Source organism: Nicotiana attenuata, unplaced genomic scaffold (assembly GCF_001879085.1).
Source record: "Nicotiana attenuata strain UT unplaced genomic scaffold, NIATTr2, whole genome shotgun sequence".
Lineage (NCBI taxonomy): Eukaryota > Viridiplantae > Streptophyta > Magnoliopsida > Solanales > Solanaceae > Nicotiana > Nicotiana attenuata.
This window is the reverse complement of record NW_017671033.1, coordinates 75177-95608: the sequence shown is the minus strand read 5'-3', so window position 1 is coordinate 95608 and position 20432 is coordinate 75177. Positions and strand designations below refer to the sequence as shown.

At 36.9% G+C, this 20432-nt stretch overlaps 2 protein-coding genes and 1 long non-coding RNA gene across 6 annotated transcripts; all 3 read right to left on the bottom strand.

Moving 5' to 3' along the window:
• Positions 1–3541: 3541 nt before the first annotated feature.
• Positions 3542–5367, bottom strand: LOC109205403 (snakin-2-like). The gene is made up of 3 exons (XM_019368111.1): positions 5177–5367; positions 4988–5030; positions 3542–3904 (listed from the first exon to the last, which is right to left on the bottom strand). Exons 1-3 carry the CDS (start codon positions 5261–5263, stop codon positions 3723–3725), a joined length of 312 nt encoding a protein of 103 aa, XP_019223656.1. The 5' UTR covers positions 5264–5367; the 3' UTR covers positions 3542–3722.
• Positions 5368–8221: 2854 nt separating this feature from the next.
• LOC109205402 lies at positions 8222–11093 on the bottom strand. 4 transcript variants are annotated; one of them, XR_002064663.1, is made up of 4 exons: positions 10527–11091; positions 9022–9153; positions 8850–8914; positions 8222–8609 (listed from the first exon to the last, which is right to left on the bottom strand). It is a non-coding gene; the product is annotated as an uncharacterized LOC109205402 (long non-coding RNA). The 4 variants fall into 4 exon arrangements; XR_002064662.1 differs by having other exon boundaries at positions 8850–9153; positions 10527–11093; XR_002064664.1 differs by having other exon boundaries at positions 8222–8606; positions 8850–9153; positions 10527–11093.
• Positions 11094–12773: 1680 nt separating this feature from the next.
• LOC109205396 (replication protein A 70 kDa DNA-binding subunit B-like) lies at positions 12774–14111 on the bottom strand. The gene is made up of 6 exons (XM_019368105.1): positions 13968–14111; positions 13598–13874; positions 13399–13489; positions 13220–13335; positions 13044–13122; positions 12774–12942 (listed from the first exon to the last, which is right to left on the bottom strand). Exons 1-6 carry the CDS (start codon positions 14109–14111, stop codon positions 12774–12776), a joined length of 876 nt encoding a protein of 291 aa, XP_019223650.1.
• Positions 14112–20432: the final 6321 nt, after the last annotated feature.

Sequence of the window (20432 nt, the reverse complement as noted above, 5' to 3'; positions counted from 1 at the left end):
CCTCCTCCCCGCCTCAAGCTCCTCATCCTTCCTCCGGAGCTGCTCCTCGAGAGCACTCGCTCTGCCAAGTGCTTGCTGCATCTGAAGCTCCCGCCTCGCCAGTTCCTCGACCAAGGTCCGACTACGGGGATCATTCCTCAAGCACATGCGCATCTCTCGGCACCGATCTCGGTAGCGGCGGTATTTCTCCAGCGCCCGCAAAAATATCCCCGAACGGACGTTGGCTCGACGGATGCTCTCCACCTCCAACAAATAAGACTGCAAAGCAAAGACAACGATTAAGATAAAGTTCAAACTAAGACGAAAAAGAAGCGAACCGACATATATTACATACCCTCAAGCCCATCACAGCCACTTCATTCATCAGTCCGACATCCGTGACGCCCCTCAATGACGCGTTCTCGGCCTCCGAGCACAGCAGCTCAAACTGCGGGACCAAGCTACTCCCTTGGAGCAATAAGTTCAGCTCCGTGGGAACCTCGACGAAGCGAGACAGCCCCTCTGCGCGCACCGCTGAATTGGTGAAGCCTTCCTGGAACATACGGACGTCGTCGTGGTCCAAGTCGGATTCAGACTCGTACTCACCCTCTACAGCATCCCTTCCTCCTTCAGCCGCCAGCGAGGTGGAACCTCCCGCCGCAGCCGCCAAAGGAGTGCTTAACTCACCAACATTACCAGCCGCTGAGGAACTACCTCCCGTCTCAGCGACTGGAACCACCAACTGAGTCGCCGAAGCGACGGCATCATCATGGCCTAAGCCAGCCAGGGCAACCCCCATTGGCTGTCCGCCCTCAAGAGCAGGCGCCGCGACCGCACCCCTCCCGCATCCGTCGGAGGAGAGTCCAAATTAATTACCACAGGAGGAGCCGGTGTGAACACGACCCTACGCCTTATCAAGGGCCTCTCCTCATCCCCGTCTGATGGTGATTCCGCCCTAGGGCGCACAACCCCCGATGGCCCCTCGTCCCGAAGTGCGGCCCGTGCTGGAGAAGGAACCGCTGAAGATTCAACTGATGCCGCCCTCGGTATTGAGCGCGACACAGGCGCCGCAGTAAGTCGAGCGATTGCACCCGGCCGACGGAAGGCCAACTGAGGGGCCCTGACGCGGCGTGCCCTCCCTGATCACAGAAAAACAAAGTTGATGAATAGTGTCGAAACAAAGCGGAACAGAAGAAGAAATCAATTTTTTACCTGCCACAGGTCTACGGCCATGCCTCTCCCAGAAAGACGCCCATGTGCGTATCCCCACCGTATGGGGGAGCACGGCCTCAACCCACTCACGAATCCCAGCCAACGGAGCCGGCGGCGACTTTTCGGCTACAAAATTGATACGAGTTAACGTTTATGAGCACAAGACGTAAGGAGGGGCAAAAAAGGGAATTCAATGATTAAGGAACTTACGTGCATGATTCCAAGCCTCTGGGAATCCAGTAGAGCACACCACTAAATGTTCAGTCCTGATGTAGAAGAAGTGCTCGAAAGGGCGAGGGTCGACCTCATCATCCAGCTTCGCAGTCAGGCCCCTCGACCCACGAGGGCACGCTTGAATCATGGTACCGCGAACCCTCTGGGGAGCGTAGAGACTAAGCACATGCTGCAGCGTGACCTCCCTACCGGCCAATTCTGCGTATTTGATAAGCATTGCTAATAATTTATAAAGCGAATGAGTAAGCTGACCCGGGCATACCCTGTAATAACGACAGAAATCAACCACTAGAATTGGGAGCGGGAGCTTAAACCCCAACTTGAAGGGATAGGCGTAAAAGACGCAGTATCCCCTGCGGTCGGCGTGGACCCTCTCCTCGCTTCTAGCGAGAACGACGTCAACATAGCCGGGAATGACCCCCTGTCCCCGTAGTCGGGACATCCCAATCTCCCCCATTAATGGGGCTTCATCCACCTGATCCTCCCCGCCATCGGCGGTGAAATCAGTCATCGGACCTCCGGGCAGAGATACTATCTCGTCAACCGATGGAGCTTCACCGGTCTCCACCAGTTCTGCATCGCCCATTGCCGGAAATGGCCCCTCAATCACCGGAGAGTTAACCGGAAGATCCATCGGAAGAACGTTTTGGGAAGAACTGTCTGCCATTGTTGATTCAATAACGAGGAAGAAACAAAGTTTGCGGGATGAAGACGAAGGTGAAATAGCAGTAAGGAAAGCTTCTTCAGAATCTCTCTCAGACAAACAATAAGAATATAAAAAAAAATGAATGCTTCAGCCTTTATTTATAGGCAACACAAGTGGCCTTCATGAACCCAATAGCCACCATTAACTGCATGACCAACCGCACACCGGTTCGATTCCATAGGAATGTGCGTCATTATGACAGGCTCCATGAAGCAGCTTTGCAGTCACCAATCGGCGTCTCGCCCTCGAAATGGTTGTAACGACCTATGAACGATGAGGAGATGCTCCGTGCGCCCTAGAAATTTTTTGACATCGCCAAACACGTATCAAGCGTGCCCTTACTCCCCTCGGCCGCACAACATACGACCCGTCCGCCATGGTCGACGGGTATGCTCCCAAAACAAACGTAAGAATCAGAGCACAATAAAGCTCAACCCCACTCGAAGTGAGTTAAAGGGTCAAGCGCCTTCGCCAAGGAGGAGTTCGACCTCGATCGAACGATGACTTAATAGCACAATAACAAAATACTAACGCTCTACAAGGCTAAGGGCCACCGCCAAAGAGAATTCGGTCTCGACCGAAGCGACAGTCGACCTCCCTATCCGAGTTTCTCAAACTACAGTCGATGAAATCCACTCATCGAGCTCGGCCAAAGCACGACCTCAATAAGCGGAGGGACTAACTGTATGGGTCAGAATCCGACCCCGCGATAATTAACGAAGCTAATCCCGTCTCAAGCTAATTCGTGATTAGTTAGTGGTACGACCACTCAGAATTAACGATATTGAACCCTTATCTGATTAGATCAACAAGGCCACGGTTCATCCGTCGTCATGAAGGCGAAACCCCAACGTGGTCACGGCCACTTACTGTCAGCTCACGAAGCTCACAACTATAAATACCAAGAGAGGAAACCCTGAAAAAGGGAGGGGGGGGGTGGGGGGCTTCTTCTGAAACTATTGAGAGGAGAGAGGAAAAGGGAGAACGATGCACATATGTGGAATACCATTGTAAGGCTCTGGACCTCTTCATGGAGAGGCAGACCAAAGCACTATTATGAATAAAAGCTTTTACATTTCTCTTCCTAAAGTTGAGCACTTATTTTCGTTTCCTTCATTTGGTCCAATGAATTATTACGATTTGTTATGATTTTCCCGTGATTTATTTATATTGTTTTATGCTCATAAGGTATGTGATAACTTTTGAGCAAACAAGTGAATACGAGTAAAAAAATCCTAAAATTTAATAAGCGTCCCAATTTTGGATATTATGTCAAAATCACTAGTCAATCAACAGGACGTGATATGCAATCAATTACCTTAAACATGTAAGTAACAATCACGTACTTATTTATATCACAAAGTAGTACTCCTAGTAATTCAGGTTAGCATATATCTTGCGTCAAACACGTACGTCCAAAAGGTTCTCATCTTATATATAAGCCATACCCCTTAATGCTACAGATCGAGCTACATATACAACGATACATAGACGAGTGATCAACCTAGCAAGCATACATATTTAGACAGGAAAGTATTCGTAAATGTAAACTCTAATATTTATACATATTTGTTAAAGTCCTTATATATATTCAGGGGCACTTGCGCTTGCCTCCATGGGTTGTCATGGCAAAGTAGCAGGGGCACAGCTCTTGGTTACCAGAAGTGCCAGGTGGCACACAGTTACAACGCGCGCAGCAAGTCCCACATGCTCTCTTGCATATTTTCTGCCTCGATGCTAGACGGCATCTTGCCTCACAGGCTGCTCCACAATCTGCAAATTTTGTTAATTAAAAAGGAACATCAAGACTCAGAGAGACAAAAGGAACATTTGAATGTGTGAATTTAGGGCAAGTTCTCTGCTTTCAGCTCGAACTACGCATATACATGTAAAAAGAATACTAATACAATCACACTCAGAACTCATAACGATACAATTTCGAAAAAAAATTCAACTATACATATAATTCTCATTTTTGACAATCTGAAAATTGAATGAAGGGCTAGCAAAATCTTAATGTTTTCAACTGATATACAGAATTACAGGGCCGGCTCCAACCCTATGTGGAGTAAGGCGTGTGCCTTAGGCCCCAAAATTTAGGGGGCCTTATTTTTTAAAATAATAGGTTCATAAGTATTTCAATAATAATATTTAGTATTTTTAATACAGAACTAGAGTTTTTAATATAAAGAAAAAAAAACTTTTTAGTATATAAATAAAATAATAATTTAACTTACTTAAAAATGTGTAGACGAATAATTTTCATAACTTTCATTTTTTTATTTTTTTCTGCTTCATTAAAAAGATTGTTCTCTCTTCCTTAATTTGCCCAAGTCAATCTTTCTTTTTTTCCAATCTCTTCATATTTCAAAAAATCCTACATATATTTTATGTTTCTCTTTGATATTCTTACTCACTTCTTTCTCCAAGATTTTATTATTCACTTTCTTTTTCCAAGATTTCATTACTCACTTTCTTTCTCCAAGATTTTATAACTAGTTCAAGTGTTCAGCAATACTTTTACTAATAGTTCTATACTTCTATTGCTTTGTAAAAGCTTATCTAAGATCAAGAATATCTTAAGAAAAATTAGATAGGTTGACTATATTATCAATCGAGCAAGAATTATTAGAGAAAATCGATTATAAAAAAAATTATTAACTTTATATCTCAAAAAGTTAGAAGAATAGACTTCAAATAAAAAGATATCTTATAACGTTTTAAAAAAAATTTAGACCTCGTATTAAACTTTGGATTTAAGCCCCGTATGTGTTTGAGTCGCCCCGATACAGATAAAGTTACTAATTATAACTCGGGGCCGGAGAGAAAGGAAGAAAGAAGTAAGTAGCTTAATACCTAATTTTGGGGTGTAGAAACTCTCTGTTGCATCCGTGTTCACCTGAATGATCAAATTCATGAGCAGACGTTAACAACCATACAGAATTTCTATCTTATTTAAAGTATGCAAAAAAGAAAAGAAAAATAAAAGCTATAACGTAGTATCATAAAAATATTTCAACAATCATAAGCTTAATTAAAGAATACCAAAACTTGGTTGCCAGCTTCCACAAGATGAACAACTAGTAGAGAGAAAAACACCATAGCAACAAGAATCAGTTTGGAGATAGCCATGGCTAATAGCTCTCGAAGTCCTTGTTACTTAGCTGAAGTAACCTTTGCACTATAGTTCAAGCTTAAAATCATCCACTTATATATAGAGAGAGACTGATCAAAAGAGAGAAAAAGTGAGCAACAGCTGTAAACAGCTAGAAAAATTAAAAATTATTTTGTTATTCCTTTCTTTGACGTGGCAATAACCTAAATAGGGGCATTAGCGGAGACAGGGAAAGGATATGCATTTCCCTTGATCTTATATATAGAAGTAAAATAATTCCTTGCATACCAGAAAGTTCAAATTGTTATAAACAAGTAATCTTAAGATCAACTTTATCTTGATTAAAAAAGATTAATGTTTACATATTCTTTGAAAAAATTACTACTCCTATAATCTATCCGCTGCTTTATTAAAGGGAAACTAGGAGCTGTCTCAGAATGAACCAAACACAAGAACTGGACAACTCAAGTTAATGTACTGCTGGCATTGTCTTTTGGATTATTACTGTGCGATCTCATCAATTTGATTTAGACATTTGTTTTCCCACACACAATTAATGCACAACTCTGTTAACTACTAGGTTAATGACAAAACACTATAGGCACAGTCATATCTAAAAGAGGTCGACCATAAATTCCATTATATAGTCCAACAAATTAACGGACTGGTTCGACTTGAAAAATGAGAAGATTTATATAAGTTGATCCTATATGTTTCGCCCACTTTGTGAAAATCAAGTTAGGTACGACCATGTCTTTTGCTAAGTTATCTTAATTATTACTCTGCTCCGCTTCGTTCACTTTTACTTGTTCATTATACTAAAAATACATCATCATTTTTACTTGTCAATTTTAGCAAATTAAGAGAAAGATAAAAAAAAAAAAAATCCTTGTTTTACCCTTAATTATCATTAACCAGTCATTCCCCAGATAATCATTTGCCAGTACTTTATAAAATATTATAATTATTATGGATAAACTTGTAAAATATATTCTTTCATTTTTTTTAAAGAAAGTGCAAAGTTAAAAATGGGCAACTAAAAGTGAACGGAGAAAGTATAAAGAGTTAACTTTCGCTTTAGTTATGACTTATGAGCAGAGGCGGAGCCACATTATCGGATACGGGTTCGGCCGAACTCAGTAACTTTGGTTCAAATCATGTATTCGTCTTATAATTTTTATTAAATATGTAAAATTATTAAATTAAAACCCAAAATAAGTTAAAAAGATTAGGATCCCGAACCATAAGCTTGTAAACCTGATTCCGCCTCAGCTTATGAGTAGGCAAGGTGCTATATCCACCTATATTGTGAAAGAAATTTACATTATGTTTTTTATCTTAATCTCACCCATCAAAGCTTGGATGTGCTTGTATACATATCACAAAAGAAAGGAGGACATAGGCCAGGCCGGACCTCTTCATACAAGATTAAGGCAACTTTTTACACTATTTAACTGAGTCCATTGCTCACATGGTCACTCAACTTTCTCAAATTATCTCCTAAAGCCACTTTACTTTCGTTTGTAACAACAAAGTCACTGAACTATGCCAATTGCACTCAGAAGGTCACTCAACTAGATTTTCCAAATTTTGGATTGCCAAATACCTATTTTACCCTTTAAATTATAAACATTTATCTTCTTTTTATTTTTTTTTAACCTTTTTAATATTATGATTTCCCCTTTTTAATTTATATTATGGACTTACCTATAAAATAAATAAATATTATTTATAAATTAAAAAAATAGAAAGTATTTAAGCATATATAATGCTGGAATAACAAAATAATGAGCATAGTAAAAAAAAATTAATTAGAATAATTTTTTAGTATAATAATTTTAGTATTGACAACAAAGATTTAAAAATTTATTTGCACAATTCAGAATGAAGAAAATAAAGGTTGTAATATATATATTCCATGTGCGTAATATAAAAATAAATATATTTTTATAATATATTATATATATATTCCATGCATGACTTAACATAACATATTTTATCTGTATAGATAGTTTCCCTGCTTTCCGGTGATATAACTTTGTATCGTCGGAAAGTTGGTAGAAACATAATAATATAAATAGAGAATAATTTTCAAGAATATATAATGTATATTACCAAAATATCTTTATTTAAATAATTATTTTTATATTACGTGCATGGAATATATATTTTACAACCTTTATTTTCTTTCATTTTGAATTGTGTAAATAAATTTTTGAATTTTTTTGTTAATACTAAAATTATTATTACAAACAAATTATTCTAATTAATTCTTTTACTATGATCATTATTTTTATTCTACAGGGAAATCCATAATCTAAGATAAAAGGAAAAATCATAATATTAAAAAGTTAAAAAAAAAAAAAGAAGATAAATGTTTATAATTTAGAGGGTAAAATAGGTATTTGGCAATCGAAAATTTGAAAAATCTAGTTGAGTGACCTTCTGAGTGTAATAAGCATAGTTCAATGACTTTGTTGTTACAAACGAAAGTAAAGTGACTTTAGGAGATAATTTGGGATAGTTGAGTGACTATGCGAGTAATGGACTCCTATTTAACTACATACAGCAAGTTGTTTTATTCAAGGTATCAGACTTGCCATGAAAAGTTATCTGTTGTTTTATGTCACTGTAATTTAATGGCGTAAAAAAATTATGTATTATCAGTACACACAATTTAAAAGTCTTAATAACGTGGAAGAATGTTTCAACGCTGTAAAACGAAGGCATGGAATGCATGCATTTGAAGCGCCAACCGAATTCATTGTTGTAAACAACACTTTACCACAGACGTCTCGGTATCAGGACTTATTACAACGTACAAGTCTAAAACTTCTAATCCGATACAGTTACATAAGACAGATTAGAGCGAAACGTATTCTGAATTTGGGGAATTTTAAGTTTTAAAAAATAAAACTGAAAAAACTCATATAAAAGTACTGATTAGATCAAGTTTAACGTGACAAAATGGGACAGTGGACGGTGTTAATGCTATGAACAATTGAACATAACCTTGCAAGCGAAACGTGGAGGACACTTGACTCGTTATTACATTTTAATATTTGTTGCTGAGCATATATATAGGTAACTAGATGGGATTGGCCAGACAAGCCCGGGCTCAATGACATAAGACCTATTACAAGAACAATAGTAGACGGCAGGAAGACATTAGTCATTCCTTGCTCAACTTTCATATTCAATTTTCTTAGTTCTTTTTACATAGAAGTGGTAGTTTAAGTTGAGCGAAGGTTAAGTTTACGGCAAAAAAGCCATTTTGTAGATAAAAGAACAGCAGCACAATCCCTTTTCACAGCTTCGAGTCACATTATCCAGTATTTCCTCATTCCAAGGTCTATCTGCCTACTGTAAAACATTATATTTAGTAGTTATTGTAATATTTGCAACAGGAAGGATAACAGTTTAGCAACGACGATTTGTAAGCACACAAGCCAGCCCTTATTTATAGCATAATCGCAAAAGGTTTGATTCAACAAGAATCACTGAAATGAACAACAAGCAAAACAACTGGCAATAGAATATTTTAATCTCTTTGCCTTCGTTAGGAAAATATCGATTAAAAGCATCAGATTAACAAAGAATTACCGGAATGCTTCATTTGTCTTATATGGAAAAATTATCCATCTTCAGCAAAATTTAATGGCGTATTTCTTCAATGGAGATAATTCACAACAACACCCGAACATGTATCATTCAAAAAATAAAACAAATCAGCATATAGTTGCAAGTGTAGTAGAAAAGTTAAGTTTAGCATTACCTCAGCTGATGAATGCGAGGACAAGCATTTGTTGTAGTCAGCAAGACATGAGAATTTAAGCAGAAGTCAATCTACTCATACTGATAGTTTCCTTCCTCTCTCTTATCATACAAGCTAGTAAACCTTCAGTTTCTACAAGTGCAGAAAAGCATTTCTTCAACAAATATCAACATCATAGCAAACACCAACTTTTATCATAGAATTTAACACTCTCTCGAAAAACATTGTGTTTCCTCTGAGAAAAAACTTTATATTTTTGTTGATCAAGTATGTGCAGGTAGCATCAATGACTTCATGCAAATGATTGTACTCTTAACAGAACCCAATGGCTTTGGTATGATGTAAAGCTAGAGTAATTGGCAACGTAACTTTTGAGCAAACCAATTGAAAGAATGCTTATAATCGATATACCTGCACTTACAGAGATGTCAAAATTATAAACCATAATCTAATAGAAAAAGTTTCCACTAAATAACAAAGATGAGGATGTTGAGAGAAACAGATGTACTCTTTGTCTCACTCACTCCTTCTGTTTTCTTTGTTATATCCAAATGCAGCTAAATTGTATTGTGATTTTAGCAAAGAATTCCAAAAGAAACTACAAAAGCAATTGGGAAGACTTTAGCCCTCTCAGTAATCTTGGAATTCAAAGGAAAATCAGCTCTTGGAGGTTTGATCAACATAGATTTAATTTTTCCTATAATATTCAGGCATAAAAGACTCTACCAATTGCAGTAATTGTTAAGAATTAACTGAACTGAAAAATACTTCAACAGAAACTACTAATAAACCTATCTTAATCTCAGTAGAAGCGCTTATACAACCTCTAGAACGACGTCTTGCATATAAATTGACTCTAACTCTAACTGAACCTTATTGGTTCAAGAGTATTAGTTAGCAAATATAAGTGATGTAGTAACTTAAATTAGAGAGAGAATATTGTGCCAATAGATATGTACATCGAAATATGTTTGGTGCTGGAAAACTAAAGCGGTGTTTCGACATTGTAAATATGTACAACAACACTCTAAAATAACATATAAGAACGTACGATTTATATTATTCTCCATAATAAAACCAAATGTATTTGAAATTGCGCAAAAATGGACGATACAAAGATAAATGTTAAAGCTAGATTAGATTGTCTAAATCAACTGATTAAATAAGTTTCTATAGTATGCCAAAACGTTAGGCAACAACAAAAACTCTTATAGTTTTCTTGTGGAACAGAGGATTAATAAGGTTCATTCATGACCTTGCAATATGAGCCACCCACACCACTGTCAAGCAGATGCCTCGCAGTCCATGCTTGTTTATTTCCATATGAACTTCAGTAAAATCCTATGTGCATTTAATGACCTTTAATTCATTCAATCCATCACTAAAATGACAGAAGAATGACAGAATGCTAAGAAACTCAATTTCGAACCTAAGGTTAAAATCAGCTTAACGAAAATACAAACTAAAAAAAATAGCTGAGAAAGCAGGAATCCATGATTAATCACCAGTTTGCTCCACCGTAGCTTAACTCTTACCACCGAGAACCTCTCCTTACTTCTCCTAATCTTCTGGAAATTCAACGGCAACTCACTTTACCACCCAATTGACGAAGTTGTCGAAGCATTCAGAGCCTTAGATATCACCACCAACTCCAATTTCATAAACCGATAATTCAGTTCCTTAAAATCGAAATATAAGATATTCCTCTAGCTAATGGCGGAAATAGAACTGGAGAAGAAGAAACCAGCTTTTGTGGTTAGACGATGTGGAGACTTTGGGCGGCAGAGAAACTCAGCCGAAACCCCAATTTCTCTTTGTTCAAGAAAATGACACAACATCAAGAACCGATGAGTACAAAAGTGGTGCAAATCCGCAAAGGAAACGGACTGAAACTTGTATAACTGAAGGAAGAAAAAGATCAGAAAGGTGAAGAGTGAGAAGCGGTGGACTGCAAATTGACCATAGAAATCCCTATTCTAATCAGGATTCAGTAACAGTCACAAGGGACATAGTAGACAATTCAATATACAGCTGGACTAAAATGACCAAATAGCCCTTGGTCGGCAAGCAGGGATGTCGACGGTCTCCTGCTTGCTTTAGGGCTCTTCTATATAGTATAATAATAATAATATAAGTATAGACTAGATAATGTTGCCCATGCTTTGCATGGGCCCAACAAATTATAGTGTAAACTTATTTTTATTTGTCACAAAAGATTAGCAGATAATTTTGCTGATAGTAGTGTTTATATGTGCAGTAGCGAAAGAAAGGTAAATGTAAATCTACATGATGACCTGGAGTGCAATAACTTTGTAGTTACTGCTAGAATTACAATTCTGTTTGTATATCTATCTTGAGATTACATAGCTAAAAAATTAAAAATTTCATTAGTTAGCTTTCTAGAGTAATGTTGAACCACTTCATTGTTTGCAGAAGAAAAAGAAGAAGAAGCTAGTAATACATGGTACAAAAATCTTGATTCAAATAACCTTTGAAAACAGATCCATTTGTTTAGCTCTTTGTAATCACGTCATAAATCTCCAGGAATTTCCACAAGCCATAAGAGATTGTAACGAAGCATCCGAAATCGAAAATAACCTCTCAAAACAGAGGAAATCCTTCTGTTTAGCTCTTTTTTATGACGCCGAAACCCATTATACATCTATAATTCTTTTGTTAAATAGTAAAAGTAGACATCAGTAGTAGAAAAGTAAACACCATGGGATAAACGTCGCAAACTTTCGGAAATGTACATGGATCCTAATTATAAGATGTCATTATACAATATTTGGAGGCCGCTCCAAGATCCAAAAAATAATACCAATTGCCTTAAAAAACATAGGCATACACTACTGACAACTATTTAGGCAAAAAATGTGGAACATTTTGTTAAGGCGGCCAACTATCTAAACCTTGTTAAAAGATCGGTATGATCTGTCAAAATGTCTCTGTACATCGCATACCATTTCAGCGAACATCACTGCCTTGACAATCTGTACAAATAAAGAGAGATTTTATTTTCATATTTGAAACATTACGTTTAACACTTCCAAACAGATCCCACGAAACTGCATAAGTCAACCTATCCAAACATCTCACTCTCAATAACTACAAAATATGTACCTGTAATGGGACATATCCATGGTTATTCTTGTGGGATGTTAGCTGCCTCACTCAAGCCGGCATAGAGGTGGGTAACACTAAATATGACGTTTTTCTTGTATTGTGATAACTCAACTTACCTCCCAAAGAGAGCTTTAGCGGTACATACATTACATGGTGACATAAAATGGTTATGTAAGTGATTTGTCAGTATATAAAAAATCAAGGAGAATAGATATCTCATCAGGCATTTCAAAATTTTATGAGACCAAAAAGGAAGCCAAAATTTAATCAAGAAACTTATGCAGGAAAAAAATATCTCGACTCCTTACATGTGCAGCTAAAAGGTCTAAGTTGTCCAGCTTTAAAATAAACTATTGCATGATTTTCACCACCTAAATCAATTCATTCTCCTTAGCAAACACTACTTTTTTTTTTAATATCTCGAAATGGAACACCATTTTGAAAGACAAAACAAATCCTGAAACAAATATCATAAAAAATTGTATGGATGAGAGCAGTATGCAAATATTCTAACCTTGACTGCGGCTTTAGTAGAGTACTTAGTTCCCTTTTCCGTTTCTTAGTTGCTTTTGCATTAGCCCCAAGTATTGACTCNTAAAAGATACATGGTGTGGCACACTGGAGGTTTAACAGTTATCCATATTGTAATTTACTGAACTCACACTGGAGGTTTGAGTAGCAATAGATAAAACAGATAATATTTCATCGTCAACAGCTACAAGATTAAGCGATGAAGCTGACTCCGCTGAACTCTTCACTGTGTATTCGATTAACATTTCTTTGTTCTCATCTACCCTGTAATTCGCACATGAAATGTCAGACAAATTTTTTTTTTCACAGAAAAAATTATAATTGAATAATGATGTGATACATTTTAAGCACAGTTTGTATTGTACCAATTCCGTAATTCAGTTGCTTGCACATATAGGGGATTGATTAAGATTGTTGAGTTGTATCTTGTTGCCAAACGGGAAACTGTGTATGCAAATTTTGTTAATAACCAACGCGGAACCATTATCCATATGTAAAAATAGGAACTTCATGAACTTACCACCATGGTATGTTGTGGTACCTATCCGTTTCGCGAGAATAACAGGATATTCTTGAAGTTGCCTCACTTGTCTCAGTAACTCAATTCCTTCATTGCTTGCCAAATCTTCCCATATAGTGAAGAAAAGAGGTTTCTTCCTGTACATGTACTTTTATAAGTGTCAGAGATTTTGTTATGTAACAGAAAATTAAATGACTCACGTATTGTCCATAACTATGGCCTCTTGAAATCTCTTAGTCTGATCAGCGGTGTATTGCATTGCACCACAGTTTGCCACTACAGCTAGTAGATCTGTTGTTATAAACAAAAAACAAATGTAGGTAAAACCAATATACTTGCATTGACCATGGGTCCGAAGAAATTAAGCTCTTATAAGGCATAGGGTTATTTGAAACATACCAAATTCAACACCAGAAGGCTGTTGTTCAACGTCCGCGAACGAAATCGCACTCAGTCTCGACGGAGGAGGTAACGGTGCCTCCTTTTCTTTAGTTTTTGGGATAGACTCAACAATAGTGAATCTGTCAACGATCCACTCAAACTGGCCAATATGTAGTGAATAAGGCTGCGGATTTCTAACCTTCGCAGTTGAAATCAGATATGTCTCAAAAAGTTCGAACAAGTTATCACATCGTTTAATGTCGTCACCATAGAGTATTACACAAATTTGTTCCCCCTACAGTGTTATCAAGAATGATAACGCAGTAATTATTGGAAGAGTACAAGTGAGAAGATGTTATGTTACAATTATGGTTGTAACGTGACTTACGTTTACATCCTGGACAATTATTGTCTGAAAATGAACTCGCTGATCTCTACTGTCTCGCGGCCGAAATTTATCTACAGTCTGGACTTTACAAGTCCATTCTGTAGTTAGTGGTGTAATTTCACTGATACTAAGTCTTTCTTCCATTTTCTCAATATAACTTGTATATTGATAAGTGTAAAATTGCAAGAACAAATCCCAGGATTAAACACAAACCAAGAAGCACAACCAAATATTTTAAGAAACAATAATCAACCTATTCAAACAAATAAGTTAACATTTCGGGAAAAAATAAATAAACTTATAGAAGAAAGATAGATAAATATTTGAGGCACAATAATGTTTTGACATATATTCTGAAAAAGAAAACAACTTATTGTATGAAGAAAAATGGAAGAAGTTCTGTTCTTGGTATCACTAAAATTTCTTAGTAAATTGTTTCACATACAAAGCAACAATTATTCAAAGCATATTATTATTCAAAGCAACAGTAAAACCCAGTAGAGAAAGCAACAGTAACATATTATTCAAAGCAACAGTAGAGAAAAGCATATAAAGAGATATAAAGAGATTTAGATGTATAATCAGTCCAAAATTTCTCAAAAAGCATAATCAGTAAAACCCAAAATTGACTAATTAACATACGACACTGTGCTAGCACTAGGGAACCCCCAAAAAACAAGTAGCAATGACATCGATAAAATTCAACATTGAAGGGGAACGTACAGATTTTTTCCGTAAAATCGAAAGTAGCAACCAAATTGCTATCAAAACAGCAAAGAACTTACAATAATTCAAAACAAACTCATAGATTACAGTGATAACAAATTATTCACTCACTTGAAAGTTGAAACAAAGAAGAAATCAGAGGATGAAGTAGTAGAATGCAGACAGAGAAAAACAAAGAAGATGAATAGATAGAGATAGAGAGTGACCTATCTGTCATACAAAAGCGCCGCAGACTTCTTGTATTTGCACCAGCTGTAAAGTTGATTCACACACGTTAGCTTTCAGCCAAATAAAGGAGCAATATGAAATGACCAGAATACCCTTTAGCAGCAAGCACCCATGACGACCTTCAGCTGCTTCTCTCGCTCTTCTATATATTACTAGCGTTGTTTGCCCGTGCTTGCGCACGGGCCCAACAATTTGGATTAAATTGTAGTTTTTTAGGGTAGAAATTGTATGAAATGTCAAATGCAATGTGATTCAAGTAAACTTAACTATTGGAGCACGCCAAGGTTGGTGTTCAATGATCGACGTAGAATTAATGTCTTTTAAAGAAATTATTATAGCAACTTGTTCCTGTACCGGGAAAAAACAGTTCAATATTTTTTTAATTTCATTTGTTCATTTTACGTGAAACTTTTTTTCTTAGTCTTTCCCAAAAAGATAACACATTTTTATTGCTCTTTTAGCATGTTTATAAAGGAAAAAATGGTTAAATATTTCTGCTACCTTTGTTTCATTATATATGACATTCTTTCATTTTTACTTTTCTAGAAACAAGAGCGGCAACTTTTATATTTGAAAATTCTTTAATTTTAAACTTTTTAGTTTACTTTTAATGACATGCTCTTATAACCATAAAAATATTATAGCATGTATATGACCCAAGTTCTAAGAGTACCGTTAGTATGTGTAAAATGTCCTCTTTTCTTGCTGAAGCTTCACGATCCATTCAAATATCATTATATAAAATAAAACCGAGGAGTAATACGAAATATTTCTTAGTAGTTAATCCTACAAAAATATTCAAAACTTGAAGAAAATGAATTTTGAACTTCAATTTATATTCAAACAAATGTATGAAGAGAATATTTATCTCCCTTATTTAACTGGAGTTTCTATAACGTACATTATTAATAGAGAAGAAAGAGATTTCTTAATACCGATCACACAAAATTATTCAAAACTTGAAGAAAATCAAATTTAAACTTTAAATTTTCTAACGCTTATCTTTCTTATTTAACTGGTTTATTGATTTGTGTATTATTTATTCAACAAATTTCAAGAATTGCAAACTAAATTCTCCATATTAGTGAATTGATTTAACAACCTTTTCCGGAGCAGCATATGCAAATATTGCTTAAACCTACTTCTCCATGAACCAATTAGTAACAGAGCTAATCTATATCTATAATTAACAATGACCTTGGAGAAACGCACGCAGTGAAATGCAAATTCATTTACTTTTTCTTGTTTTAACGGAAACTTATTTTGATGAAATTTACTCTTTGGTAAATCTATTCAAATAGAAGAGCTAGATTTTTGAAATGATAAATTTTAGTAGGCCCTGTTGGTATGACAGCCAGCAAATACAGTAAAATAAGGTGGGGCCATGATTCAGCAAACTACCCACACGTGCTCGCGGAACTTGTGTAGCTGTTTGGGCCTTTAAAATGGCTCAGAAGTTCCCTTTATTTACCAAAACTATGTGATGGCATTTAGTGCAATAATATGCAAAAGCAATGGCAAATATGTTACCGGTGAAGCAGGGATGTCGACGAAGAGGAGCCTGCTTCACCTGTTTCTACGGCTCTTCTTATATAGGAGAAAGTAATGCTTGCTTTAGGGCTCTTCTATACAGTAGAATTAAGTTATATATATATTGATGGCAAGTAAATTTCGAAAGTTTTTCCTCATGGTTTATCCTTATATTTGGTTTATTATTTTAGTATATATAGGTTATCACATTGTCACGACCCAAAATTCACTAAGGGTCATGATGGCGCCGGACACCACTGTCAGGCAAGCCAACACCATTTAACTAGAAATTTCTCGTTTTAGATATTTCTGAAATCACTTCTTTTATACATTTAAACAATAAATAATAAGTTCCACTGAATAAATAATGATGTCTTTACAAAACTACTGAACAATCCCGAAATCATCCCAGAACCCGGTGTCACAAGTGCATGAGCAATTACTAGGAAATCCAATAAAGTACAATAGCTGTCCGGAATACAAACTTGGACATAAAGTAAATATAATACACTGAAAGGGACTCTACTGGCTGTGGGTCGTCTCGAGGGATGCAGCTCACCTAAGCTCTGTATCATCCGTACTGCTACGCCCATTAGGCCACTAGAGGTGCATGTGCCTGTGCAACAAAAATGCACAGCAAGTGTAGCATGCGTACGAAAATAACGTGTACTCAGTAAGTATCCCGCCTAACCTCGAAGAAGTAGAGACGAGAGGTCGACTTCAACACTTACTAGTGGTCCAATAATAAAATACCAATTGTACAATAAATCAAGGATTTCTATAAACATGGCTATAACTCAATAAAATCGAGCAAGTAAACAATTCTTTTATTCATAGGGAAATTTCCAAATCCGTTTTCATCATTTATACATTTATTCTCGATTCGGGAAAGCAATGTCCTCATTTATAAATATCAAGACAAGCAATACAAGCATGCGCAAATCATGCCGAGGTCGTACGGCCCGATCTAACAATATTTAAACTATGCACTACCAGAGGGTCGAATGGCGCGAACCATAGATGCATCTATTACCCCGCTCGCGAATCGTACATGCGACGCGGTCAAATATAAATAAACAATCACCCTGCTCGCAAATCATACATGCGACGCAGGTACATATAGAAACACACATTCAAACAGTCAGTGAAGACTTCATCAGGGAAATAATTATTCAAGGAGATGTAAATTTCTCTTTTACAAGTCAAGAAGATGAGTTTAATTCTTTTAGAAAGTCATTTGCCACTTCGGTATGATTTAAGCAATTTAAACTATCAATAAGGTTACAATTATCACAAGTAAAACATGATTTTGGGTCCTAGACTACCGGACATAAGCATGATAGTAGCTACGCACGGACTCTCGTCACCTCCTGCGTACGTAGCCCCCACAAATAGGAGCACATAACCAATTAACTCACCTATGGGGACAATTCCCTCTTACAAGGTTAGAAAGGAGACTCACCTCGCTCCGAAGTTCCATAACCGTTATTCCATGTCCGAAAACTCAAATCGATGCACATTGCTCCAAAACTAGCCAATAATTATGTATACTCGTTAATATATGATCAATTACTCATTATAATCCAATTTATAACAATTCCTAACCCCGATCAAAAAGTTGACAAAATTAACCTCGGTCCACATGCCCGGATTCCGAAATTTTTCGAAGATAAAGTCTACTCATAACCTCACGAACTCAAATATATAATTTACTCCAAATTCCGTGCCCAAATCGTGGTCAAATTCCAAGAATACTAAATTTCTAGGTTTTTCTTTAAGACCCCAATTTTCACTAATTTCCCATAATTTTCCATGTTAAAATCTAGATATAATCCAAGTAATTAACTTGCAATAAATGGGAACTACTTACCTTGACATGGATGATGAAAATGGAGCTCCAAAATCGCTCCTAGGTCGGCTCCCATGGAGGAATGAGATGAAATGAGCCAAACCCATTTATTTACACTTATACACTGCCCAGACAACTCCTCTTCGCGTTCGCGAGACCCCCGTCGCGTTCGCGAAGAAGAAAATTCTCAAAAACCATTTTTCAAACTCTTCTCAGACAACCTCTAGTATAAAGGCCATATCTTTTTGTACAAAACTCCAAATGACAAATGGTTTAACATTTTGGAAACTAGACAACAAGATCTACAACTTTTATGTTTTGTAAATTTGTCAATTCCTTATAGATTTTGAGATATAAGCTGTCAAAGTCATCCCTCTGCAACACAAATTTCTTCTTCATCTTCCCGGACAGCCTGTAGAGTACCCGCCATAACTTTTTGTACACAAATCCAAATGCTAAATAATTTACCTTTCTGAAAACTAGACACAAAGTTCTACAACTTTTATTTTTGGATCATCTCCAAATTCTTTATAGATTGCGAGATATAAGCCTCCGAAGTCAGACCTATGCAACAGAGATTTCGTTCATCGCGAACGCGAGGATCCCTTCGCGAACGCGAAGAACAAAGTCCCTGAAGCCAAATCCTTCTTCGCGAACGCGAGAGGGTCCTCGTGAACGCGAAGAACAACACCAGATACCAGCATCAGCTATTGCAAAACAGCCCGAAATGATCCGAAACCACCCCGAAACACACCCGAGGCCCCCGGGATCCCATCCAATCACATCAACCAGTCCCATAACATAACACGGACCTGCTTGAGGCCTCAAATCACATCAAACATCGCTAAAACCATGAACCGCACTCCAATCCAAGCTTAGTGAACTTTAGAATTTCAAGCTTCTATATTCGATGCCGAAACCTATCAAATCACGTCCGATTGACTTTAAATTTTGCACACAAGTCATATTCGACATTGCGGGCCTACTCCAACTTCCGGAATCGAAATCCGACCCCGATATCAAAAAGTCCACTTCCGGTCAAACTCTTCAATAACCTTCAAATTTCTATATTTAGCCAAATGACTCCAAAATGACCCACGGACCTCCGAATTCATTTCCGATCACGCTCCCAACACCAGAATCACCATACGGAGCTATTCCCAGACTCGAAATCCCAAACGGACATTGATAACACTGAAATGCACTTCAACCCAAACTTATGAAATTCTTCCAAAAATGCTAACTTCCACAATAGGTGCTGAAATGTTCCCGGGTCTTCCAAAACCCGATCCGGACATGCGCCCAAGTCCGAAATCATCATACGAGCCTGCTGGAACCATCGAATCCCGATTCCGAGGTCGTTTACTCAAAAATCCAATCTTAGTCAATTCTTTCAACTTAAAGCTTCCGAAATGAGAATTCTCTTTCCAAATCAACTCCGAACTTCCCGAAATTCAATTCCGACCATGCGTACAAGTCATAATACCTTAAGTGGAGCTGCTCATGGCCTCAAACTGCTGCACGACGCGCTAGAGCTCAAAACGACCGGTCGGGTCGTTACACGTATTATGAACAGACAAATGTGGTAAAAGACAAAGGCCGCAGTGAAGTTTATCCGTTTTTGTTCATGTGGTTTAAGGATGCCAGCCATTTAAAAAAGGTGGTCCACCTTTTCTTCTCGACACATCAAAAGCCACATTAGATATTAATTCTTACATTATCAAAGCATTCAAGACAGTATTTATATAGGTAACTCTCAATAAAAAATGAAATTTATAATTTCAAAAATAAATTAAATTATTTGGTATAATAAATAAAGATAATCTAATAGTATAATCTTTTTTGTATTGTCACTAAATTGAATATTCTTGGATAGAAAATTTTCCCCCTCTAATTCACACACAAGACACAACTAGAAATTCTTCTGTTCTTTCCATTTTTTCTTGTTTCATAATCCAATTACTTCAGCTTTCTCATATCGTCCTTTTTAACCCTCTATTGTAGTAGGAAGAATACAAATTTTCCGTAATAGTTAAGAGTTTCGTCGTCCCAACTTCCAGCAAATATCCCAAAGAAATATATGGGAATCTGAACTTTAGACGTCAAACACTATATCATCTTTTATATATATC

Coding starts and splice junctions, on each gene's coding strand:
- LOC109205403 (XM_019368111.1), bottom strand. CDS start 5,263: ATGGCTATCTCCAAACTGATTCTTGTTGCTATGGTGTTTTTCTCTCTA. Junction 5,031..5,176: donor AAGCTGGCAACCAAGTTTTG/GTATTCTTTAAT, acceptor TTGATCATTCAG/GTGAACACGGATGCAACAGA. Junction 3,905..4,987: donor TTTCTACACCCCAAAATTAG/GTATTAAGCTAC, acceptor CAAAATTTGCAG/ATTGTGGAGCAGCCTGTGAG.
- LOC109205396 (XM_019368105.1), bottom strand. CDS start 14,111: ATGGAAGAAAGACTTAGTATCAGTGAAATTACACCACTAACTACAGAA. Junction 13,875..13,967: donor TAATTGTCCAGGATGTAAAC/GTAAGTCACGTT, acceptor ATAACACTGTAG/GGGGAACAAATTTGTGTAAT. Junction 13,490..13,597: donor GCCTTCTGGTGTTGAATTTG/GTATGTTTCAAA, acceptor TTATAACAACAG/ATCTACTAGCTGTAGTGGCA.